General features: G+C 34.0%; 3 protein-coding genes across 8 annotated transcripts; all 3 read left to right on the top strand.

Moving 5' to 3' along the window:
• Positions 1–866: 866 nt before the first annotated feature.
• On the top strand, positions 867–9,869 carry LOC114400270 (acyltransferase-like protein At1g54570, chloroplastic). Of its 3 annotated transcripts, XM_028362633.1 has the most exons (13): positions 871–1,498; positions 2,182–2,233; positions 2,525–2,580; positions 3,278–3,436; positions 3,546–3,650; positions 4,052–4,158; positions 4,536–4,657; positions 5,363–5,471; positions 6,193–6,326; positions 7,137–7,506; positions 7,979–8,092; positions 8,899–8,984; positions 9,441–9,869. In XM_028362633.1, the coding sequence occupies exons 1-13, from the start codon at positions 1,141–1,143 to the stop codon at positions 9,742–9,744; spliced, it is 2,076 nt and encodes a 691-aa protein (XP_028218434.1). In that variant the 5' UTR covers positions 871–1,140; the 3' UTR covers positions 9,745–9,869. The 3 variants fall into 3 exon arrangements, with proteins under 3 accessions (XP_028218436.1, XP_028218435.1, XP_028218434.1); XM_028362635.1 differs by lacking the exon at positions 8,899–8,984 and having other exon boundaries at positions 867–1,498; positions 9,441–9,541; XM_028362634.1 differs by lacking the exon at positions 3,546–3,650 and having other exon boundaries at positions 870–1,498.
• Positions 9,870–11,519: 1,650 nt separating this feature from the next.
• LOC114397925 (double-stranded RNA-binding protein 2-like) lies at positions 11,520–15,991 on the top strand. 3 transcript variants are annotated; one of them, XM_028359987.1, is made up of 4 exons: positions 11,520–11,740; positions 12,730–12,979; positions 14,269–14,488; positions 14,661–15,991. In XM_028359987.1, the coding sequence occupies exons 2-4, from the start codon at positions 12,734–12,736 to the stop codon at positions 15,809–15,811; spliced, it is 1,617 nt and encodes a 538-aa protein (XP_028215788.1). In that variant the 5' UTR covers positions 11,520–11,740; positions 12,730–12,733; the 3' UTR covers positions 15,812–15,991. The 3 variants fall into 3 exon arrangements, with proteins under 3 accessions (XP_028215788.1, XP_028215791.1, XP_028215789.1); XM_028359990.1 differs by having other exon boundaries at positions 11,520–11,784; positions 12,732–12,979; XM_028359988.1 differs by lacking the exon at positions 11,520–11,740 and adding an exon at positions 11,800–11,942 and having other exon boundaries at positions 12,732–12,979.
• A 1,518-nt stretch (positions 15,992–17,509) lies between these two features.
• LOC114400502 (probable serine/threonine-protein kinase At1g54610) lies at positions 17,510–22,796 on the top strand. 2 transcript variants are annotated; one of them, XM_028362977.1, is made up of 8 exons: positions 17,512–17,862; positions 17,998–18,395; positions 18,730–19,014; positions 19,116–19,433; positions 19,874–20,101; positions 20,869–20,969; positions 21,299–21,416; positions 22,167–22,796. In XM_028362977.1, exons 2-8 carry the CDS (start codon positions 18,048–18,050, stop codon positions 22,485–22,487), a joined length of 1,719 nt encoding a protein of 572 aa, XP_028218778.1. In that variant the 5' UTR covers positions 17,512–17,862; positions 17,998–18,047; the 3' UTR covers positions 22,488–22,796. The 2 variants fall into 2 exon arrangements, with proteins under 2 accessions (XP_028218779.1, XP_028218778.1); XM_028362978.1 differs by lacking the exon at positions 19,874–20,101 and having other exon boundaries at positions 17,510–17,862.
• The last annotated feature ends 1,017 nt before the right edge of the window (positions 22,797–23,813 follow it).

Here is a 23,813-nt window from a genome sequence, read left to right as displayed (position 1 = left end):
CTAATTAAAATATTTTATCAAACACACTTCTCTTATAATTATTAAAAAATTAATAAATATAATTTTCATTAAAAATATAGTAAAGCATGATAAAATATAATAATAATTATATTACATTTTATGAAAATGTTTATTTCTTAATTAATATTTTAAAAATACTTATTCGATTATTTTAATCAGAAACTTAAATTTGAATGAAAAATTGAATTAAAAACCAGTAACTTTTTTAGAGACTAATTAATAACTTTTTTAAGTATTTTAGTAGGATATATAACTTAAATACACGTTCTATGTATTATTAATTTATTTTATTTCATAATTAGTATTGATATTTTATTCATACAATTATTACTGTCTTTATCAGTCAAATGAAGTCAATTTTTTAAATTTACTTTTAAAGTATCTTTGCCATATACAAATCAATCATTCCACGCCATTCTAACAAGCAACAGATAAATCAATTTCTGTCTTTTTAGACTGATCTAGAGTGTCTGCTTCCATTTGACCCAACTTTTCTGAAGGGTTTCTTACGTTACGGGTCAACAAACACCTTTGGTTAAGTGCAATTTTCCACTAAGAGTAAGGTTTTTCAACGTGTTAAAGTTCTTCCAAGGCAAAATTACAGAAGACACTAAACCAAACGTGTCAAGCATTACTACTGAGTGCCTGAATAATTTGATATTAGATTTTTCCGGTTTAATTAGTGATTTTAACTTTAAATCTTAGATATATAATTGTTGTTTTTAGTGATCTCATTCAATCTTTAAAAAAATTCAACATATTTTAGTAAGCACATTTAAAAAGTAAATCCTACATTTTTCATTGCCATTGGTCGCAAGTCGCAATCATTGTTATCTTGTTGTGTCTGGTACAGTGACTTCCAGCATTTTGATTTTCGTGTGTGGCGCGGCTGTGGCTATGCGTTTCTTTCCTTTCCTTTCCATTTGTGTGATTCGCTGCAATTTCGCTTCTATCACTCACTCACCGTTACATTTCATTTTCCGCTGAACACCAAACATGTGATCCTCACACTTACACCAGACAGAACAGAAAAGTCATTTGTTGTTTCATGTTTACTTTAAACTCTCTCTCTCCAAAAAACAACAACAACAAGAACAGAGTGAACAATAGTAACCGTTGATGGCCTCGGTGACGGGTTTTCTAGTCTCACCCGCGGGAGCTGTAAGGCACCACTGGTTTGGAGTTCGGGCGGTGTTGTCATCTGAATCTGGAACAGTGGCAGCTGTGAACGGATCTTCTTCGCAGAATGGTTCCTTGGCACTTAAGGAGGAAAAAAAGGTGCCTTTGTTGCGAGGTGAAGAAGAAGAAGAAGGTTTGGCAGCACTTTGGGATGATGGGTATGGGAGAAGGAGTGTGGAGGATTACTTTGCTGCAGCTAAGGAGATGTGCAAATCCGATGGAGGCCCACCTCGGTGGTTTTGCCCCCTTGAATGTGGTCCTCCTTTCAAGGATTCTCCTACTCTTCTCTTTTTACCTGGTAAATAAAAAAACTTACACTTCTGCACTGCACTCCATGCATTTAATCTCTTGCAGATTTTAATTGTCAGACTCTGTGTGTGTATGAGGCTTTTGAGGGATGATGGAGTTTTTTCTTTTTTCTTGTGGAGACATGTTAGCAACATTCTTTCTAACACACTCTTTGTTATCCGCTGAAATTCATTATTTAATGAACCTCAGTTTTGATTCTGTAGTTTTATAAAAAAAACAAAATTAACCATTAAGAGAGGATATGTTATAACTTATAAGGAGTGTTTTGCTAGTGCTCTTTTCTTCTTTTTTTCTTTTCTTCATGCTTTTCTAGGAGACTGAATGATTTTCTCTTGATGTTGGTTCCATTTCTATTCAACTTTACGGCTGTAGTTGATTGTTTTTAATGTTTGATTAATCTACAATTTCGTTGAAAGGGGCAAGTTGCAACTTGTGTTACTTGGTTCCCTCAGAATGCAGGTCTATGTAAATTTGACCTCAAAAGTGTAAATTCATCCTAAAAGACTAAAACACTGATTTGTAAAGATGAACACTTTTAGTTTTAGGTGACAGAGTGGCAGAAATTGCTACTTTCAAGCACCAACTTGAAATTGTGTATTAACTCAATGTTATTATATTGAATGCTAAAATTAAATACGCAGTGTTAAAATTTCTTTAGTCTTACTCGTGCAGGGATGGATGGCACAGGATTGGGTCTCACTTTGCACCATAAAGCCCTTGGGAAGTATGTTGTATTTGTTTAGCTACTGGAATTTTTTTCATAAAATGGCATTTGTTTAGCACATGTAAGTCTGCAGGATTAGAATGGGCATTTTTAAATTGAATGTCTGAGGTATTACTCAGTTTTAAAATGGTCTGATTGTTTTTGTCATAGACAGTTCTAGTTGAAGGTTAATGGAAATATTTAAGCTTCTTGATGAGATATGATTATTGTATTGTTTAGAAAAATTATTTTGTGTAGGTTCATGCAATTTTATTTTGCTTTCTCTTTTGATCTTTACTTTTTACAATACAGGGCTTTTGAAGTTCGTTGCTTGCATATTCCGGTTCATGACCGAACACCATTTGAAGGTCTTTGCTCTTTAACGTATGCTTTTGTCAACTTTCGAAAGTTGTTTTGTGTTGCTGTTGATGCATTTAAATGACAATAACTTATAAATGTTCCCTACCGTCAGTTAAGTGATGACATGATACCTTGTAAAAATAAATCTTCCCAATACATATCAATGGTTGAGATGGTGTCACATCATCACTTAACTTACCATAGGGATTCAAAACAAAAGCTTTAATATACCAGAGATCCAATGCAACAATTTTTTTATTAGGCACCCAAAACAAAAATCGGTCGCTTATTAGGTACCTCAAACATAATTAAGCCTTTACAATATGTTTTTGTTATGTCAGGAATCAACAAGTTTCTGTTGAAAATTATTTTTGAATTTGGATTTCAATTTTCTTGTTAGATTATTGTATAATAATTGGAAGATAAGATAGGCTTCTATTCTAACATGTCACTAGTTCTTCTAACTGTTGTTGTATAATAGTTGGCAGATCATTTGGTGTGTGTTTAGATTAGCTAATTTTGTGTCTATAATCAAACCTCCTGAGAGGTTTCTGAATAAAAAGAATGGTTTTTCCCCCTAAAAATGCTCTTGATTGCAAAATTTTATAAATGAATAAATTCAAACATGCAAGCCATGACTGTCTGGTGCCATTATCTATACTTAAACTGAGAGTTTTCCTTTTTTTTATTTTCAAATTTTTGAAGGGCTGGTGAAACTTGTTGGAGAAGCTGTTAAGCTTGAATGTGCTTTGTCTCCAAATAAACCAATCTATCTGGTAGGCGATTCTTTGGGTGGAAGTCTAGCACTTGCTGTTGCTGCTCACAATCCAACAGTTGACCTAGTACTGATATTAGCCAATCCAGGCAAGTCTATCAATGCTGTATTCCTTTTTGTCATATTTGTTAATGTATTTTGCTGGTGATGTCTTGTCAGTTTGCTACTGTAATCTGACAATATGCCTTTCAATCATAGCTACATCCTTCGGCCAATCTCAGTTGCAACCTTTGTTTCCTTTCATGGAGGCTTTGCCTGATGAAATGCATGTTGCTGTTCCCTTTCTTCTTAGTTTTATCATGGGTAATTAATCTGTTTACTTAAGATTCTAGTTGTTACATTTACATTTTCATGAAGATATAATTCATTTGCAAATACTATAGATATCTTTAATCCAATTCTAAGAACATCTATATCTTGTGGATTATGCCTAAGAAATAAAAACTTCTATTATAAAAGGAATTTCTTAGTACATTTAAAAAAGGAATTTCAAGATATCAGAGTACATGTGATGATACATATATATACACTAGTGTAGCACATTACTAGGCGGATAACAACCAAATGGAAAACAAAAAGGCCTAATCTCTATGTTCTGGTACAACTGAATGATGCTCAACAAGATATCTTGATATCAGTATCATAACAAACTTGCACATATACTGTTATTAATTCATATACATTGTTATATTTAACAACATCAGGTGATCCAGTGAAGATGGCATCAGTCAGTATTGAAAATAAGCTTCCTCCTGCCAAAAAAATTGAACAATTGTCATACAACCTTACTGCATTGCTGCCGTGTCTTCCTGTAAGAATCTTTTGATATTCTGTCCTTTGGTCTCTCTGTCTCTCTGTTCTTTTACTTGATGTTAAGGACTATTGGCTATATTGTATCTAATTTTAGTTAATTGACAAGAATAACAAGCTTTTGGCATGGATTTAGCTCCTAAATTATGGTAACACACTAACACGTACACAATTATGAAGCTTTCTTTTTCACCTTGTTGGTAAACCTTATGTTTGTTAAAGTATCCCTCTTATTTTCTAGATTGTAGTAGTTTCTGTCTTGTCTTTTTCCTCTTTCCCTTTTCCTTGTTCTATTTTCTAGACAAATTCTTAAAGTCCATATAATATGGGATTATATTGAGCTGTCAATCTGTATTTTACTGTGTTATCTATTATCAGGAGCTGGCTGATATTATACCAAGGGATACTCTTCTTTGGAAGCTGAAACTTCTCAAATCAGCTGCTGCATATGCTAATTCGCGTATTCATGCTGTTGAAGCTGAAGTTCTTGTGCTTGCTAGGTTTTACTCTCTCGAGACTTGACGCCTCTCATGATAATATTGTGTGTACAGTTTTTCTAATTGCCTCACTAATCTAAATTTGTACGTGTAAAGAATATTATGACTTTGTTTGATCCATGTAGCCAACCCCACTTAATAGGAAGAGGCCAGGCGGCTGTTGTAATATAACACAAGAATTCTGACACAATATCCTATATATAGAATGATATACCAAGCAGTAATAGATCGTATTTATATTTAGTCTTGATCATCCATTAATGGTTGTAGGGTCTAAATTTATAGTTCTCGCATTCTAAAATAAAAATTGTTTTCACTTGATACACCCTCTATATATAGGGAGTGTCTGATGGTCTTTTTATGAGAAATGGGAGCTACAAATAAAGACCATCCATGTATGGTTGTGTCACCCAGATTTATAGTTCTCATATTTTTTAAAATGAGAACTGTTGTCACTTGATGCACTCCCTATATATATATTAGACATGTTTAATAATAAATTAGAGCTTTTATTTAAACTTAAATTTACTGGTTTTTGACTTAGGCTCTTACATTAATTGTTTCAATAATGTTCCGTGTATGACTTTAGCTTTTTTTCACTCCAATTTTGAGACTCTCATGTTCATATTAATTAAAATGTATAAGTTACTTTCTAGTTAATATTTTCAATTGGATGTTGAGAATTGAGATTGACGGTTTCCATTCTAGTGGCAAGGATAACATGCTTCCCAGCACAAACGAAGCTCAAAGACTCGTGGGATTATTGCAAAACTGCAAAGTTCGTGTCTTTAAGGACAGTGGACACACACTTCTCCTGGTATTTGAGATGAACATATATACTTGCAACTATCATAGAAAAAGTTGTAGGATATTTTCAAGCCAATATGTATGTAACTTATAATTTTGAATATCGATTTTAGATTGAATGATCAAAATTAGTCCCTTCCACCTTTTATAATAAGATAAGGCTCTCACTTGATAAACCCTGTATAAGGGGTGTGCCAAGTGAAACTACTTGCTACTATCATCAATAAAGTCCTGGGATATTTTCTAGTGAACTTGTAACTTCTAAATTTGACCATCCAATGTGGGGGCACATGTAACTTTTGAGGACCAAATTGAGGGTTTAATATACACTTTAATTGCTTTTGTAAAGGTTTTTTTTACATTGGTTTTGAAAAATAAAGTTTATCTTATACTGTGATTTTTTTCAATATTTTATGAAATTATCTATATTTATTACTTTCAGTTAAAAAAAAAATCTTATAATGACAGATACTGTAAAGAACATTTTAAATTCTGGTACTCATCCATGGTCTAATAGATCAACAAAAGGATGTGTTTTTTTTTCTTTTTCTTTTATTTTATTTTAAGCTACCACGGTTCTTTGCATTATGGTATGAACTCACTAACCATGTTATGTTGCCGTTTTAAGTTTAACTACATTAGTTGCAGATTTACTGCCTATATATATAGCTTCTGTGATAACAACTCAGCTCTACCTTAGTTGATTAATTGTATTTTACATGGTAGTGCAGGAAGATGGCATTGGTCTGCTGACAATCATCAAGGGAACTTGCATGTACCGTCGTTCAAGGAGGCATGATTTGGTCAGGGATTTCATACCTCCCAGTATGACAGAATTCAGATATGCAATGGATCAAGTAGTTGGGTAATTTGATTTGGCAATACTATTCTCATTGTGTATGGTTCTTGTTAGAAACCTGTTAATTAATGTCATTGTTGCATTGATGGGTGGGGGGAGGGGTGCGACTCATACTCTTAGCATTTTCATGTAAACAAGAACAGATCCTTGTTGAACCAATTGTCATACCTTTTCTCATTTATAAACTTCAAAGTTGACATTAGTGGGGTTTGAAGTTGGAGTCTGATTCTTGAAAGAGGACTCAAGCATTACACCATTGTGCCAGTTAATGTGCCTTTTGTTATCTATTATAATAAATTTGAATACTCACTCTTGAATAAAAAGACTTTGAGGATCTACTCTCTTTGTAAGGAGCATGGCCCTTCCTGCATCAAGAATACTATCACTTTAAATTTAGTCAAGTTGAATTTTGACACACCATATTGAATTGATTGACATATAGATTATATGTCTAACTTCAAATAATTTATTTCCATGATTTATTTCTCAATTTCAAACAAATAATCTCTTTAATTTATTCCTTCCAAGTTCTAACAATATAGAATCCTTATTATTGAAAGTGGCCATTTTAGTTTTTTGGTTATATTTATCTTTATAGTAATGGTTTAGTGCAATGTACCTAAATGAAGAAAGTGGTGTACAGATGTTTATCTGTATCCATATAAGTAAATCTGAAACCTTGGACTTAAATCCTTATTCTGTTTGGCTCACGCATGCAATTTATGTCTGCCTTATCTACTTCAATAATCTTCTATAACAATTTAATTAGCACCTGCTCCAAAAGTTTAAAGCTGATATGCTACTGATGTATGGCAGATCATTTCGTTCTGCTACTGGATCTGTATTTTTCTCAACCTTGGAGGATGGAAAGATTGTAAAAGGTCTCTCTGGTGTTCCAGATGAAGGTCCTGTCTTATATGTTGGGTATCACATGTTGTTGGGGTTAGAGCTTATCTCACTTACAGATGGATTTTTAAGTGAGAAGGGTATTGCACTTCGTGGAATAGCCCATCCCGATCTGTTTAGGCCTGAAGTGGAGTCTTGGTCTTCTGAGTTTTCTATGTTTGATTGGGTGAAGATATTTGGTGGGGTGCCTGTTTCAGCAAGCAATATTTTCAAATTACTTTCAACAAAATCACATGTTCTCCTATATCCTGGTGGTGCGCGTGAGGCTCTCCATTATAAGGTAAATTAAATTTTATTGTTTCATCTAGGATTCTTATCCAACAAAAAAAAGAAAGATTCTGGTTTCTTGTGCAGTATTTATGATTTAGTTATTTTATGCTCTCACATTATTAAACCATAATTGATGGTGCATTATAAGAACAGAGGGAAAGGAAAGTAATAGCAGAGGGAAATTGATAAGGAAGTCAAGCTATAAAATAGCAATTAAGTTAATTTCATTTCATTTTTGAACCATGACATGCATATAACATATAATAGATTATGGGCCTCTACAAAACCTTTTTTAATATACTTGGTGATTTTTGCCACTATGTGAAAAAACAAGTTCAGACTATACACGTCAAGTTTGCACTACTTTTTTGTTTTTGTTGATTTATCATGCTTGTCAATCTTTGGGATCAGCACTGGCTATCATGTGATGATGGCTCTACCTTCTGCTTTAAAACTGACTGACCGTGCTCTGTAATTGCTAGGGGGAAGAATACAAGTTGATTTGGCCTGATCATCCAGAATTTGTGAGAATGGCAGCACGATTTGGTGCCACAATTGTGCCATTTGGAGCTGTAGGTGAAGATGATATAGCTGAAGTAGGTTTCTTATTCCTCTTCTCTAAGTCTCTTTTTTAACCATAATAATTTAGGGATTTGGCTCCTTTAAAGTCAATATGAGTAAAGTAATTGCAGTTATTGAAGAAAAAATCAATGATTAATACTCCAATATACTCATGATTTGTTATACATGTGCACATCATATTGATATATGATTTTCTTATTAACTCAGATTTATTACTTTATCCTTTAAAGTAAGTTGCACAATTTAGAGGAGTCACATCCATAATTTAGCATGTCCATTCTGCTTAGGTCAAGTGATGTATCATTTAATAGATGGATCATAGGTGTCAGCCATAAATGAGATGAAAATCCTTTCTCTAGGGATTTTTATCTCTGTGAGCATAGAATACAGTGTGCTTGGTTTTACAGCCGATAACATTCAATGTTAAAAGTGGAGAGTTATTGGCATAGTAAATGGGAGGTTTAGACCTTTTTCATCAAAAAGATATTTTTTATAAGCCATTTAGGAATGTTCATTTTATTGAATGTCTCAATTAATATTCAGAGAAGTATTAAGTTGAATAATGAAAATAGCTGGGGTGGGAGAGAGGAATGAGAAGAAAATAGCTGCTATTCTAGGAGCAATGGTTAAGGAAGTAAGTTTTTATTTTTATTTTTATTTTTGGGATGCGTATAAATGTGCTCCCACATGACTTCCAATAAAAACTTTCTTATTTTAATTCCTTAACAGGCACAGATTAGTAAGACCTTTTTTTTTTCTCTTGCAATGCTTGACCTTTGATTAATTGTCCTTGCCTTTTGATTGGACTTGAATTTTACAGTTAGTTCTTGACTACAATGACTTAATGAAGATCCCCATAGTCAACGATCAAATAAGAAATATGAACCGTGACTCAGTTAAGTTTAGGTAATTATTCTCCATCTCAGTAATGTTTATTACTTATTGTGTGACTTATTCATTAAAACAAAGAGTAAATAATTATTTTAGCCTTTAAAAGTGTATATGCTTTCACATTAGTCCCTGAAATTAAAAAAAATAATTCTAAAAGTGCAATCTATTAATCATATTAGTCCAAAATTTAAAAAGATGTGTGACTTAAGTTATAATATTAACATATTTAAGGACCAAAATGACATTAAGTGATTAAATTTAGGGATGTAGATGAAACAGTTACAAATTTCAAACTTATTTGTAATTTCTTTAGTCTCAAAGATTGTGACAGCACGTTACTCTTTTAGGGATCAAAGTGATGGTTTACTCTTAAAACAATGGAATGAATAAGATGTAGAACATATAGCTAATATATCCACAAACTGTGGAATTTTCATTGACAAGCCACTCGTGTGTTTTGTTGATAACCAGAGATGAAACAAGTGGCGAGGTGGCAAACCAAAATCTCTCTTTTCCGGTGCTTCTACCAAAGATACCAGGTCGCTTTTACTTTCTATTTGGGAAGCCCATAAGAACAAAAGGCATGGATAAGATGCTAAAAGACAGAGAAAGTGCCAACCAAATGTACCTGCAGATTAAGTCAGAAGTTGAACACAATTTAAATTACTTGATCAAGAAGAGGGAGGAGGATCCATACAGGAACTTCATCGATAGGAAAATGTATCAGATATTTTATCCTCCTGAAACTGATTCAACCCCATCATTTAATCCCTGAAAAATGTTTTGATATATATAATACTGATTTTTATGTAATCATAATTATTTTTAAACAGGTACATGTACATGTACATGGCCATTATTCTAATAAAATATGGTGCTTTCTATGTACCCTAAAAAAAATATGGTACTTTCTTCAATGTTCATAATTGATGCCAATGTCAACTGTCACATATAAACCCCTGCACTGTGTGTTTGTGTAACAAAGAGCGTGCTTCCTATAACAAAAACACAAGAGTTAAAATGGTTTCTAAAATCAACTTGGATGTAATATTTAGTTACTATTTCTTAATGGTCATTTTCATCCACGTTTTCTTTTCTGGCTACATTCCCATTGGAAGCATTAGATTTCACTGAAATTGATCCCTCAGACTCCACTGGTTCATTGTTCTTTCCCAAATATCTTTCTTAAGTGGAAAAACATTATGGAATGGTCTAAGTGCCCTTTATTTCGTGTCCCTTACCAAGGCAACCACAGAAATAATATGGGGCACATGCCCCCACTTTATTTTATTTTTTTAAAATAAAAGTTTAATTTCAGAATAAATAATAGACTAGTTTGTTTAAACTTTAAAAAGATTAATTTTAATTTTTTTAACAAACCTGATTCGCTTGAGGGCGAGCCCTGGTGCAGCGGTCCTTGGTGACTTATTGGTCATGCCTCTGGTCAATTCATACAAGCACTTATTATAATATGAGGTTGTTATCAAAATTTTATTATTGTTAATTCTGTTGTTATTTTTCATTATACTTTCACGATGAAGTAAGAGATATTAACTTGCTTTCTTAAAAATTCTTGGTCCCTCTTCTTTTTTTTATATCTTCTTGGTCCCTCTTCTCATCATGATACATGGCACCAATGTGATAGATGCGTGAACTGTTTCCAACTTAAGGAAGTGTCTCAAACATGTTCCCCAACAGGAAGCCCCATTGGTAATGTACTGATGATTTTTTTTTAATATATACTAGTAATTCTTATGGGCTTCCTGTAAGAAGAATTGCTGAAACAAGATATAATAAAAAGTAAATTTGTTTGTGGTTATTCTTTCCCATGTAACAATTTTTTTGTTTGTGGTTCAAGTTTGTATTATAATTTTCTGGTGCGCTTTTACTGGCAATCTTAACATATTATTGAGAATCCTACTCAATCTAAAAGTAAATTATACCCTCTTTTTTTTTATACAAAAAATATAATATTTCCTAAAAGATACCGTCATCAAGTGTTTTTAAAACATTAGTTTAAGAACTAATAATTTTTTTTTACAAATATACATTAGAAACATTATTTTAACAATTAATATTATTAGTATAAACTTTACATTATCAACTAATTTGAGGTAATTTTTGAAATAATTATTATAAAAATTAATAAACTAAAACTTTTACAATTTCATATTCAAATTAAATTATTTTTTGAATGATAAAAATATTAGAATTAAATTCTAAATTATAATAAACATTTATTTAAAATATTTCCTCATAAATCTTATGAGAACATGAGTTCAACTTTTATCTTTGATGTAAGAGTTTTATTGATGTGTAATCGATAAGTAACTTTAAGTAATTAGTCTTGAGTAATCTTCTAATCTTGAGTCCGTAAGATCCAAATCATCAAAATTATCTTCAAATGGGGGTAAAAAAATTCCTCAAAGATATATATTTTTTTTTAATTTCAAACTATTGCAGTATTGATGACTTAATTTTACTTTTAAACCAGGATAAACAGTTACCATGAATGAATGTTAGCTTAACCATAAATACAGCTTATGCTTTTGTTTCCCCAGGCAGAAAACCGGCACGCAAATACAACATCGCTGTTCTGTTCTGTAGCTAATAAATCCCACTTTACTGTTACTTTTATTATTCTGTCTCCTTCTTCACTTTTTTCTCCAATGGAAAACTCCAAAGATTTAGACGCTCTCTATTACTTTTAGACTTCATTTTCTGCCTCAGATCCTTTCTTTCACACTACCCTTGGCCTTGATAAAAAAAAAGGTCTGATTCATTCGGTGCTCCTTGCATTCTTTGCTTATTATCTGTAACCGTTCTTTTAGTTTTATCAATGCAATTTCTGAGCTGTTTTCTTATGAATTTGTCGTTAATGGGTTTGATCGTGGTGAATATTGCTCCGCTGGGTTCTTTGGTAGATGCTGAGTAAATATTAGACAAGTTCTGTTTCATTCTTTAACTGTTCAGGTACTTACTGTTAGGGGTTTCGAAAGTTTCTTTATGTCACTGTGATTTTACGTTTAGCATTTATTTGGAACTAGGTACATAAATTATTCCGGGAAAAGTTTATTGGAATTTACAGAAAACATCTGAACTTCCTGTACTGTCAATAAAACCGAATTTATATAGAAATGGATTCGATTAGTGGATGTTAAGAGCTTTATTTTTGTTGTTTAGTTAAGCTTATCAATAGTATCAGTTCATAAGTCCCGTTATAAACATTGCTCAGTTTTTGTTAGTTTGCGGAATTAATCCTCAGATTGCCTATCTAATAGTGTGTTGACACAAGGAGTGCTAGCAGTACACTATTTGATACTCTCTTTCAAATATATTCTCTGCATTAAAATTTATTGAAAACTGAAAACCATTAGTGAGCCTCGTGACTTTTTGTGATTTCCAATAAATTTCGACTAATGGTAGAAAGTGTGTTCAAGAGAGAATATTAGAGAGTCTGCTGCTAGCATTTCTGGTGTTGACATAAGCACACTAATCAAGTGAGTTTGGTGTTAATGAAGAATAAGAATATGATTGGTCTTTGGTGTAATGGCATATTATGTGATCAATTTTTACCCCCTTCTCACTCAGTATTGTTATCATGTTTATTTATTACAGCACTGGGATTGTAATGGTTGTGGAGTAAACTATTCATCCACAGAAATGTTTGCTAGAATAACTGAAGTTTTCTTCTTCTTCCCTCTCCTCCATCTTAAATTATAAAAAATTAAATTCCTTTTTTAACTTTTTATTTGTTTGCAGACATGTATAAGAACCGGTTGCAAGAATTGGCTCAAAGAAGTTGTTTTAATTTGCCAGCCTACTCATGCATTCGCGAAGGGCCAGATCATGCTCCTCGTTTTAAAGCAACTGTCAATTTTAATGGAGAGACCTTTGAAAGCCCTACATTCTGCTCTACTCTTAGACAGGCAGAACATGCAGCAGCTGAGGTGGCTCTTAACACTATTGCAAAAAGAGGTCCCTCTGGAGCTTTGGCAGCAAGAGTTCTGGTGAGCAAGTGGGAATTTTTCATCATCCCCCTTTCCTAGATTTCAGTTATGTTTCTTTCTGTCATCAAAATTGTAAACACCTGGTTGACTTGTCAAGTGCACAATGGCTTATCAATTGTCATTTGATGTGTAACGCTTCTGATCTTGAAATATTGGAACAAAATTATTGTATGCTCCCCCTTTTTGTGTCAATTATTGGAAAAACAATTCTTCCTATAAGAATATTCAATATTGTAATATTGATTTTTGTGTGGGCAAATGTTAACCAGTGCCCTTAAGAAACAAAAGTAGAAAATTTATGGTGGAAAAGGAAGCATTTATCGTATCAGAAATGCGAAAATCATTGAACACATACTTTTGAGGTAATTAGAAGCATTTAATAAGGTGTTCTAATGTTTTTAATCGGTGCCCTTGGGGCACTTCTTTGCTTGACCCTTTTGTATTGGCATCACTGCATCAAATATGTAAAGTTAGAGTTAACTTCTTCATGGTTTTATGTCTATTATTTATGTGTTCAGTTCCCAGTTTTTAAGAATCAATACCTGCCTGGTCCCCCTAACCTAACTTATCATTGTTGTCTAGATCATGCATCAACATTCGTTAGCTGAATTTCCAGGTTTAGCTTTCACCCTGTAACACTCTTCATGGGTTAAATATCAACTTGTGCCTCTATCTTTGAAGGGCAAACATGCTAACCAACCAACATCAAGGCCAAACATGCATTGCCATTTAGGTCTTCACTGCATTTCCCAATCCTGTTGTTGATGAAAAGTGCAATACAAATGTATTTTAATTTTGTAGTTCCCTTTTTGTTTATCTTATTTTAAGTATTATACTTTTTCCTCCCAGGGATGTAGAGGATGTTTGATTCATTGAATTTAACTTTTTACAACCAAGTAGGATAAATGAATACAAATGTATTCTAATTTTGTAGTTCCCTTTTTTTTATCTTATTTAAAGTATTATACTTTTTCCTCCCAAGGATGTAGAGGATGTTTGATTCATTGAATTCAACTTTTTATTACCTAGTAGGATAAATGAACAGAAAGACTTTCAGATTAAGAATAGAAGTATAGAACTATACCCCCAGTGTTAGGAATCTAAATAAAGAATGCTGAATTTTTTGCTCATTGCATTTAATTGTAGAGCTCTCCATTTTTTTTCCTTTTTCTTGTTCTCTTTTAGGTGGGGGAGGAGTTAGATGAATCATATTCATCACTTCTATTAAATTCCTTTCATTGCAATGCAGATTTTTTTTAATATACTCCTTTTTATTTGGATATTGACAGGATGAAACAGGAGTATACAAGAATTTGCTCCAGGAAACTGCTCATAGAGCTGGACTGAATCTTCCTGTTTATACAACCATTCGTTCTGGACCAGGTCATGGTCCTAACTTCTCATGTAGCGTTGAGATTGCAGGAATGCATTTTACTGGAGACCCATCTAGGACCAAGAAACAGGCTCAGAAAAATGCTGCAATGGCTGCTTGGTCTGCATTGAGAAAATGTGGGCATTTTGCTTCTGTAATCATATCTTTTTTATATGCACATTTTTTTGGTGTCTACCTCAATTTGTCTTCTTTTCAGCATACCTTTTTTTTTTTCTTTATAACATGCTTCTGCCTTTCCTGCCAGGACTTAACAACTTTATAATCTATTTGTTTTAAATTTATTTCTAGTGTCAGAGCACCATTTATCTTCTTCAACTTCATCTTCATTTTCTCGAGAGTCTAAAGCAAATGAAGAACAGGAGCAAGTAATCATCGCTGGGGTCCTTGCAAGTTTACACCCATCTGGTTCAAAGAACTTCTCCACAAGTGATAGTCAACTTGGATGGCAAAAGTCCACTACAACCTCTTTGGTGTCTACTCAGTCAACTGCAGACTTGTATCCTATGCAATGGCATTGTGGAATCTCTAGTTTCTCGCCAGAGGTGGCTCTATATCAGACTTGGCAGCAACAACAAATTATGCAGCAGCAAAATCGTCTATTGGAACTAACCATTCAACCAATTATTCCATCTACTCCAGAGATTTATCCGTTAATGCAATCCGTTTTCCAGCCAGACCACTGCCTTTATTTTCCAGCTCGAGAGTTAGCATCAGTTCCTCTAGGACCAAAATTATCAATTGCTACATCAAACCCTTCATTTTACTCTTCAAACCAAATTGTTCCCGAGTTAAACACGGGCAGGTCAACACTAACCATCAGAGAGATACAAGAAGAAAAAACAGAAGATCCCCCAGTTTGCACTTTTAGCAATGAAACTAGAGTCCTAACACCAGCTCCAGAGGATGAGATTCAGAAGCATGGTGGCTCTGGAGGCAGAAGTAGAAATGCTGAGCTGGTAGGAGAACACTGTGAGAAAACTGAATGTGATTCTCATTGGAGCACGCGATCTGTAATCAGACCAGTTAATACTGAGCTGCAAAACCCATCCAGTATTGACTCATCTGTTCTCAGAGCACACTCACAAGCAAGTTCCAACAGAAGTTTTAGACCACCAGCTGCTGCATCATCCTCCATTGTGAGAACCATGTGCCCTACTTCATCTGTGGGTTCAAGACCACAGCATGCTGCATCAAGGTTGAGAACCGGAACTCCACGAAGTCCAGGCATTCCTACCTCTGAAAGGTTTGGCATGATAAGAGCACCTACTCCTCTATTCATGGCACCAGCTGTGAGAATCCGATCAGTGGTCCCGGTCTGCTCAGCTCCTCCAAGGAGATCCATGGCAGAGGTGTCCCAAAGCAAGGAAAAAGAAGATTTGAAGCCTGAAGACAAAGAGGTGTCAAGAACTAGCTCTGAGCTAGGCCATCTTAGAATATGAGTGAGTAACTGAGTATACATATTAGAGATCAATAAGTCTAGTAGTTCTTTCCAAATAATATGGTCCTTTGCAGGTATTTACTGGGAAAATAGGCATCTCGTTGATAATTTTATGTGAAGCAATAAATTTGAAATACAGAAATAATATATATAAATATTCCACCAGAATTTATTGAATGTATTCAAATTAGGCCGGAGGACGATCCAGTAAGAAGACTGGGTTACAGAGTTAACCATCCGTTCCGGGATAAGCAATTGAACTAGAAAATATGTACAAAGAAATTAAAAAAAAAGAGAGAGAATATTATATGAATAATTATTGAGTAAGTAGTATATGCATTAATAGTACAAAACATTTTTATACAATCATCTAATTACAATATATTATGATAAATTTATTGATATTTCCAATAATTATTTTAAAAGATATACTAACACTAATTTCTCGTTAATTGATAGCATAATTTTTTTTACATGGACATTACATACAAAAAAATGTTATATAAAAGCATTGTATTAAAAATATTTTATATAAAAAAGTGTTGCATGAAATAAGCACTCTAATTGTGATTATAGTTTAATATCATGTTTTGATAGGATAATAATCAAATTAAAAAAAAAAAAAAAACAATAGCATGTGGAGAAAAGTTGTGATGTCGAACATTATTTGTAAGGATCAAATCTTGCTATTCTAACATCAAAAGGAGAAAAAAAAATCATGTTATTCTTACGTATTTCAGGCTCCTACCAACAGAGCTGATAACATGAGAGTCCTGCTAAATATATATACTTGTATAACTTTCATTAACTAAATTATTTACTCAATGATTTACTTATGATCTTTTTTTTAGCTAACTTATTATCAGTTACTTGTAATTGTAACAAAAGGAAAATTAACTACTTATATCTAATTTCATTTATTGTAACAATTGGAGATCAGTTATTAGCCAGATAAACATTAGTCACATGTGAGGTGTATCTACCTATCATTATCCAAACTTCCTTGAAACTATATGTAGAGTAGTTACATGTGTCGGAGTTTTGCACTTAAGTCACTTCCTTAATACTCTTTATATTGAAATTTTCAAGTTCCAACAACATTAAACTGAAAAAACAATGTTAACACTAAGAATTAACCATATAAACATAGGAAATAGAAGAAAAATAAGAGAGAGCTGAAGGAAGAGAAATTCACGCCAAACTCCAAGTTCTTATTTCAATGCACAACAATATAGTATTATTTTGGTAAGAAAGATTTTTTTTTTTTGGTAAGAAGTGTTAAAATAGGTGTATAAAATAAGTAATTAAAAGAAAGTAAAAAAAAACTAGTTTGACATATTTTTGTAAAAACTGTTTGGATCTATTAATGAGTTTCCTTTAATAAAACAATAATAATAATTAGCACATGGGATGGCTTATCCCGTAGCACCCAGCATAGCCCACACATACACTCATTTGGATGTGCTACCACTTACTACTTACTACGATAAACAGTGGATGTACAAATTTTCTAGTTTTGTTAAAGAAGACACGAAAAAGCAAAGCAGTGTCCTTCTCCTCCTAACGCAATAAATAAAGTGAAAAATTATAAAAGATTATGAATTACGGATTAATTGGGCATGCCTTAGGAGTTACGAAACAGCTAGGAAGTAAGTAAATACCCGTCAATTTAGGAAGACATAACATTAAACATATTAGAGACTGTAATAATAGCATGTAACTATGTATACATCTACGACTACCACTACAAAAGCTGTGTTTGGGATTTGACTTGTGAGAATCAGAATGGGAAGAAGATCTCTTCCTTTTCTTCTTGTCTGAGACCATAAGTCCAAACACACTCTCTCTCTTTCTCTTTCTCATTTCAGACACCAATTTTCACTCTTCTTGTACGTCTTTGCACTTCGCAGCACACCATAATTTTATTTTTTTTTAAATTCTTTTAATTCCCCCCCAAATTGAGAGCACCCCATTCATAAATTTTCATTTCACTTTCCTCTCTCAACCAGATCACTGAATCTCGCTGTGCTCGAAAATCGTGAACATCATCAGGTTTGCTTCTGATTTCGATTTTAGTTTTAATTTCGAATTGAAATCGTTCTCTGTCGTATAGTGAAGCTTAGGTGCATTTATCTTATTATCGTTTTTTTTCCGATTGGATTAATTAACGTGTTAATGGTTGTTTAGGTAATTAGGAATCGGATACTATGTGGATGGATGGAGCTTAGATTTGAGGAATGGGGTGTGTGATTAGCAGGGAAGTGTCGAAGGGGGTAATCTCTGATGTGAAGGAGGAGAGGGATTTGAGTGGTGAGAGTAAGAGGAAGGTTGATGGAGTGTCAGGGAGCAAAGATGAGGTGGTAGAGGTTCAGAATGGTGAGAAGGAGAAGGAGAAAGGTGGTGAAGGGGTGCAGCGTGGCAAAAGGAGAAGATCGAAGGCGAATCCGAGGCTGAGCAATCCGCCAAAGCATTTGAGGTGGGAGCAGGTTGCAGCTGGGTGGCCACCGTGGCTCACTGCAGTGTGTGGGGAAGCACTCGGTGGCTGGATTCCGCGAAAGGCCGACACCTTTGAGAAAATTGATAAGGTGGGTGGATTTGTTTCTAATTTGGGTGTGTGCATTGCATTGTGTTTGAAATGGAAAAGCATTTCACAATCTTGGATCATTCCTTATCTGGATGTGCTGATATGGTTTGTTTGAAGTTCATTGCTGCAGATTTTATACAATATACCCAGTGTTGTCAAAAGTAAAACTCATGATTGACTATTGATCTGTTTGTAATTCGTTTGTAGTAGAATTAACTGGAATTGAATCAGTGCATTGTTTAGTAGGGTGAAATGAACTTGTGTAGTGTAGAATCTGGTGTTTGCTTCTAACTATATTTTATTCTCTTCTCTTGGTTCCTTGTTTTTCTGTCTAGATTGGGCAAGGAACTTATAGTAATGTGTACAAAGCTAAAGACATGATGACAGGTAAAATTGTTGCCCTAAAGAAGGTTCGATTTGATAATTGGGAACCTGAGAGTGTAAAATTCATGGCGAGAGAGATTCTTATTTTGCGAAGGTTGGATCATCCCAATGTTGTAAAGTTGCAAGGTTTAGTTACGTCAAGGATGTCCTGTAGTTTGTATTTGGTGTTCGATTATATGGAGCATGATTTGGCTGGACTTGCTGCAAGCCCAGGAATCAGGTTCACAGAGCCTCAGGTTAGATCAGGTTTGCCTTAAAATTACTTGTATCATTTGGTAATTGGTACATTTTCTTTTCGAGTAGGATTTGATGTCTCCAAATACTGTCTTCATTGCAGGTAAAATGTTACATGCATCAGCTGCTATCAGGACTTGAGCACTGTCATAACCGTCGTGTACTTCACCGTGATATTAAAGGATCAAATCTTCTTATTGACAATGAAGGAACACTTAAGATTGCTGACTTTGGACTGGCTTCTATTTTCGATCCAAACAATAAGCATCCCATGACTAGTCGTGTAGTAACCCTTTGGTATCGACCTCCTGAGTTGCTTCTTGGTGCCACAGATTATGGTGTGGGTGTAGACCTCTGGAGTGCCGGATGTATTTTAGGAGAGTTATTGGCTGGGAAGCCAATCATGCCTGGTCGTACAGAGGTAACAATTCACATATCTCATCTTGTTGGCTTGTATGATTTTTCTTCATTTTCCTGATTTTCAGTGTCACAAGTATCTTAGGTAATTCTGTGAATCTGTGTCTTATAGTACGTATGCCTTTGTGAAGATAGAGAGGTGCTAGTTATTAGAAGGATATTAATAGTAATTTTGCTTCAGTTATCTCTATGAAAATGAAATGTGGATCAATAACTACCAAATTGCATTGTCTACAATGTATAAATACTCTGTTTATAGAAAATGTTCCTTTTTAATTGGTATACTACCACTGGATCTTACGTTTAGTTCTAATATCTCTTGCATAGTTTGTCGAAATTTCAAATTTGCATGGCATAGTTTGATTCAATGATATATCCAATTGCATTTATTTGATGGTTATAAGAAATCACAAATAGATTTTTTCTAAGTCTTTACTTGCATAGGTGGAACAATTGCACAAGATATACAAACTATGTGGTTCACCTTCCGATGAGTATTGGAAGAAGTCAAATTTGCCTAATGCTACCTTGTTTAAACCACTAGAGCCATACAAGAGACGCATAAGAGAGACATTTAAAGATTTTCCACCTTCTGCTCTACCTCTCATCGATACACTTCTTGCAATTGATCCTGTAGAACGGAAAACTGCCTCAGATGCTTTAAGAAGTGAGGTGGGCTTTTCAAAATTCCAGATCTTCTTGTCATTAAAATACTGGTGTGGTACTCTCAGATTTTGTACTGCCTTGTTATTGGTTTTATTATTTCATAGTCAAACCACTTTGATTGTTCTATTGATGGTGCATTGTGCATATGGATTTTCCTTGATGTCTAAAACACACACTTGAAGCTCTGTTTTGTGACATGTATGAATAACCTGCGTATTGAGCTACATGAAGCCCTATAATTCTCTTGATGTGGAACCTGTTTTCATCAGGCTATATGATCCTTAACAAAAATTATAGCTAATGAATCTTTTGATCTTGACAATAAATCTTCTGAGTGCTTGTCTCTTCAGCTTCTTGTTTTGGATATCTTATCCTAACCATGTGCTTGAATGTAATAACCTGCTACTATAAGAAAATATTTCATTAAATCTGGAATATTTTCTAGAGTTGATATTCCTCTCTTAAGCTGTGTCTATCTTAACCATAAGAATCCTATCTTGGAGTAGATTCAACAATTTGCTTTATCGTGTTTTCTTTTGGAATTAAACTTAAATTAAATTCCTGCATGGAATGGATGACTTGTCTTAGATCTTCATGATAAAGTATGTAGATGGTCTAAAATGAATGTAATATAGGTATATATGCATAATAGCTAAGAATTGATAAAGTGAAATTACCTTAAATCTGATTTAGGTGTTATTGTTGAGTTTTGATAATCTTTTTAAAATCAAACTCATACATTTGCCTTGTTTGTCTGCTCCTACATCCTGCAGTTCTTTACCACAGAACCTTATGCTTGCGATCCTTCAAGTCTTCCAAAATATCCCCCAAGCAAGGAAATGGATGCTAAACAACGGGATGATGAAATGAGGAGGTATCTCTGCTCTAAAGTTTCCTTTCTGCGTACCAGAAGTATTTGCATATTTATATAAGGACTGTAATGAGTAAATGTAGGGTGTTGACCCTGATATTACCTACACAATTCTATTTGATATACTTAAGATTATTCAGTGAAATTTGTAACCTTGTATTATTTAACAAATATACTCTAACAACAAACAAACACACTCTGATATTTATAGAGATTATCAGAGTGAAAAAAAAAAATCCTTTTGTCTCTTTGGTTAATGTTTGCTAGTTATAATTTAGCCATCCTACTGTATTTGACTATGTCTAAGACACTTTGTGTATATGAATGGTCAGACTAAGAGCTGCAGGCAAAGCTCAGGCTGATGGTCCAAAGAAGCATCATACACGTGATCGTGCTGCAAAAGCTTTTCCTGCTCCTGAAGCCAATGCTGAGCTTCAATCCAATATTGATGTACGTTCAAAAAGAGTACTTATATCAATAATCACAAGTATACTAGAGACGCTTTGCTTTGTTTATAAAACCACCGAATAGATGTGCTTTGAGATTATTATATCTTTCAAGAATGCTTAATTAAATGAAATGATTGAGAGTTAGTAGAAAGAACAATCAGGATTTGGCAACAGAACTTTTTTCTGTCTCAGGCTGACACGAGTATCTGCCAAAGTGCCAATAATACCATTTTCAACAAGTAGATTATTAAGATTTAGTGCTCAATTTGTTTCAAGTACCGGTACACTTTGCTGAATTTGTCTATAGTAATTTGAATCGCAGTTAAGCTTATAGTTATCTTACTTCTGAATGAGCTTTAATGGTTGTATGCATGATAATTTTTGAAGCAGCTTGGGCTTATCTCTTTTCCATCCTGGAGTGCTTACTGCTTAGATATCTGCATGTTTAGGGGCAATATCTTTTGATTAGGTTCATTGGTAATGGTTTCAGTTCGGTATTCAACAAATGGTTTGTTTAGGATACACATGCCGAGGGATCAAAGATCTCTCCTGTGTTAATATCTTTATGTTTTCTGATTCTTTTGTTTTTGTTTTTTGTGCTTTGTTTAAGGATTTTATTTTATCCTCCATTTCTTTGTATTGCTAGTTGCGTTCTAATGAACTCTTATTTTACAATAGAAAGTATATGCATGAATATGCATCCAGTCAAAAGTAAAGATTAAATTTGTTACTATGATTTCTTGTGTAACAGAGAAGACGTCTAATCACTCATGCAAATGCCAAGAGCAAGAGCGAAAAGTTTCCTCCACCACATCAAGATGGACAAGTTGGTTTTCCTTTAGGATCTTCACATCACATTGATCCAGATACTGTTCCTACTGATGTCTCTTTTACTTCAACCTCCTATACTTATTCAAAGGAACCATTCCAAGCTTGGTCTGGTCCCATTGGAGTGCCAAAGCGGAAGAAACACACTGCAGGTGATGCATTGGACTTGTCAAAACCACAGAAAGATGCCCTCAAGGACATGGTTAGAGGAAAGAAAATTTTAGATATTAGTACATTCTTATAGAGTTAATTAAGAATCTGCCTTTGCTGCCTCATTTTCGGGTGCAGACCAACTGCTGCGCAATGCGCTTTTGAAAATGTCGTGCTGCTTGCCCACTTCCTGAGTAAAAGTATAATAGCTTCTCAGTTGACAGCAAGGGATAAAAATCATCCCCCCCCATCTTACACCTTCAATTTCTTTCTCAATTTTTTATTTCTTGGTTTTTATTAAATGAAAATTTTCTTTTCTGTTCAATCTGTTAGTATGATGAGAGAATTACTACTTTGTACATCGTGATTTATTTTTTAAAGGAGTCCCGTGTTAATATCTGAATTGTGTTTAATTTTTTGAGAATTGTAATACATTTTTGAAACTTTGGTGTTCTCATTTCTAGATAGGTATGGATGGAAAGTCTCTTGGGGGATGAAGCCAGCAACGTATCTTGTAGGTTGTGTTTGAAACCCACGAAACTCCGCCGAACGAAAGTGAGCGGAGGGAAAAGAGTACAAGATCCAATCCTTGCTCCGTTTGGTTTTAAATAGAGAAGGAAATAAACATAGAAGGGCTAGTGGGGCCCAGCTGTCTTTTATGCTTTGATTTAGGAAAGAAAATGAAGAAAAAGAAATGGAAAGGAAGAGAAAATAGATAGATTTTTACGTTATTTGGTTCAGAGAAAAATAGAAGAAAGAAAAGTAAATGATATACTTAAGTAAATTACATTAATGGCCTTGAAATTTTATAAAGTTACATAAATTTCTTCTAATTCTTTAACTTTTGTAGTAACTTCTCTTATAGGAAAGGTCGGTAATGTCTATATCTATCTATATAAAATAATAGACTATCGAAAATAAACTTTTGTCCTCATTCTTTTATTCAACACGTGTCCTTTCATATTGGCAAAATGAGAATTTTAAAAAAATTATACCAGCTTTTCACGAACCCTTCTCAGTTCTGAATCTTCGTTGCATCGCTGCTCTGAATCTTCGTCGCACATGACCATGGAGGCTGCTTCTGTGTCGAGAACGAAGGGGGATGTTTGGGGTGCAATGTTGAAATCTATGGAAGGGGGAGTTGTTGTGCGGTGTTTGAGGTGGTGGGCCTGGGTTAGGGAAGCTGAAGCGGCAAGTTTGAGGGAGTGGAATGGATTTGAGGAATGGGGTTTGGTTTTGTAAAGGGGAGAGACGGAGAAAGATGAAAGTTCCTAAACTTTTGCTTTGTTTATCTGGTTCTCCTGTTATATAATATTATTATTTTGTTGTTCACTTTTGTCATTTGCTAAGAATTGGTTTCGAGTGCTAGCATTTAACTTAATTTTTTTTTATTTTATGTCAAGATAATTTTTTTCCTATA

The sequence above is a fragment of the Glycine soja genome, chromosome 19 (genome assembly GCF_004193775.1).
Source record: "Glycine soja cultivar W05 chromosome 19, ASM419377v2, whole genome shotgun sequence".
Classification (NCBI taxonomy): Eukaryota; Viridiplantae; Streptophyta; class Magnoliopsida; order Fabales; family Fabaceae; genus Glycine; species Glycine soja.
Note: the sequence above shows the minus strand (reverse complement) of the source record. Positions and strands in the feature narration are given on the sequence as shown.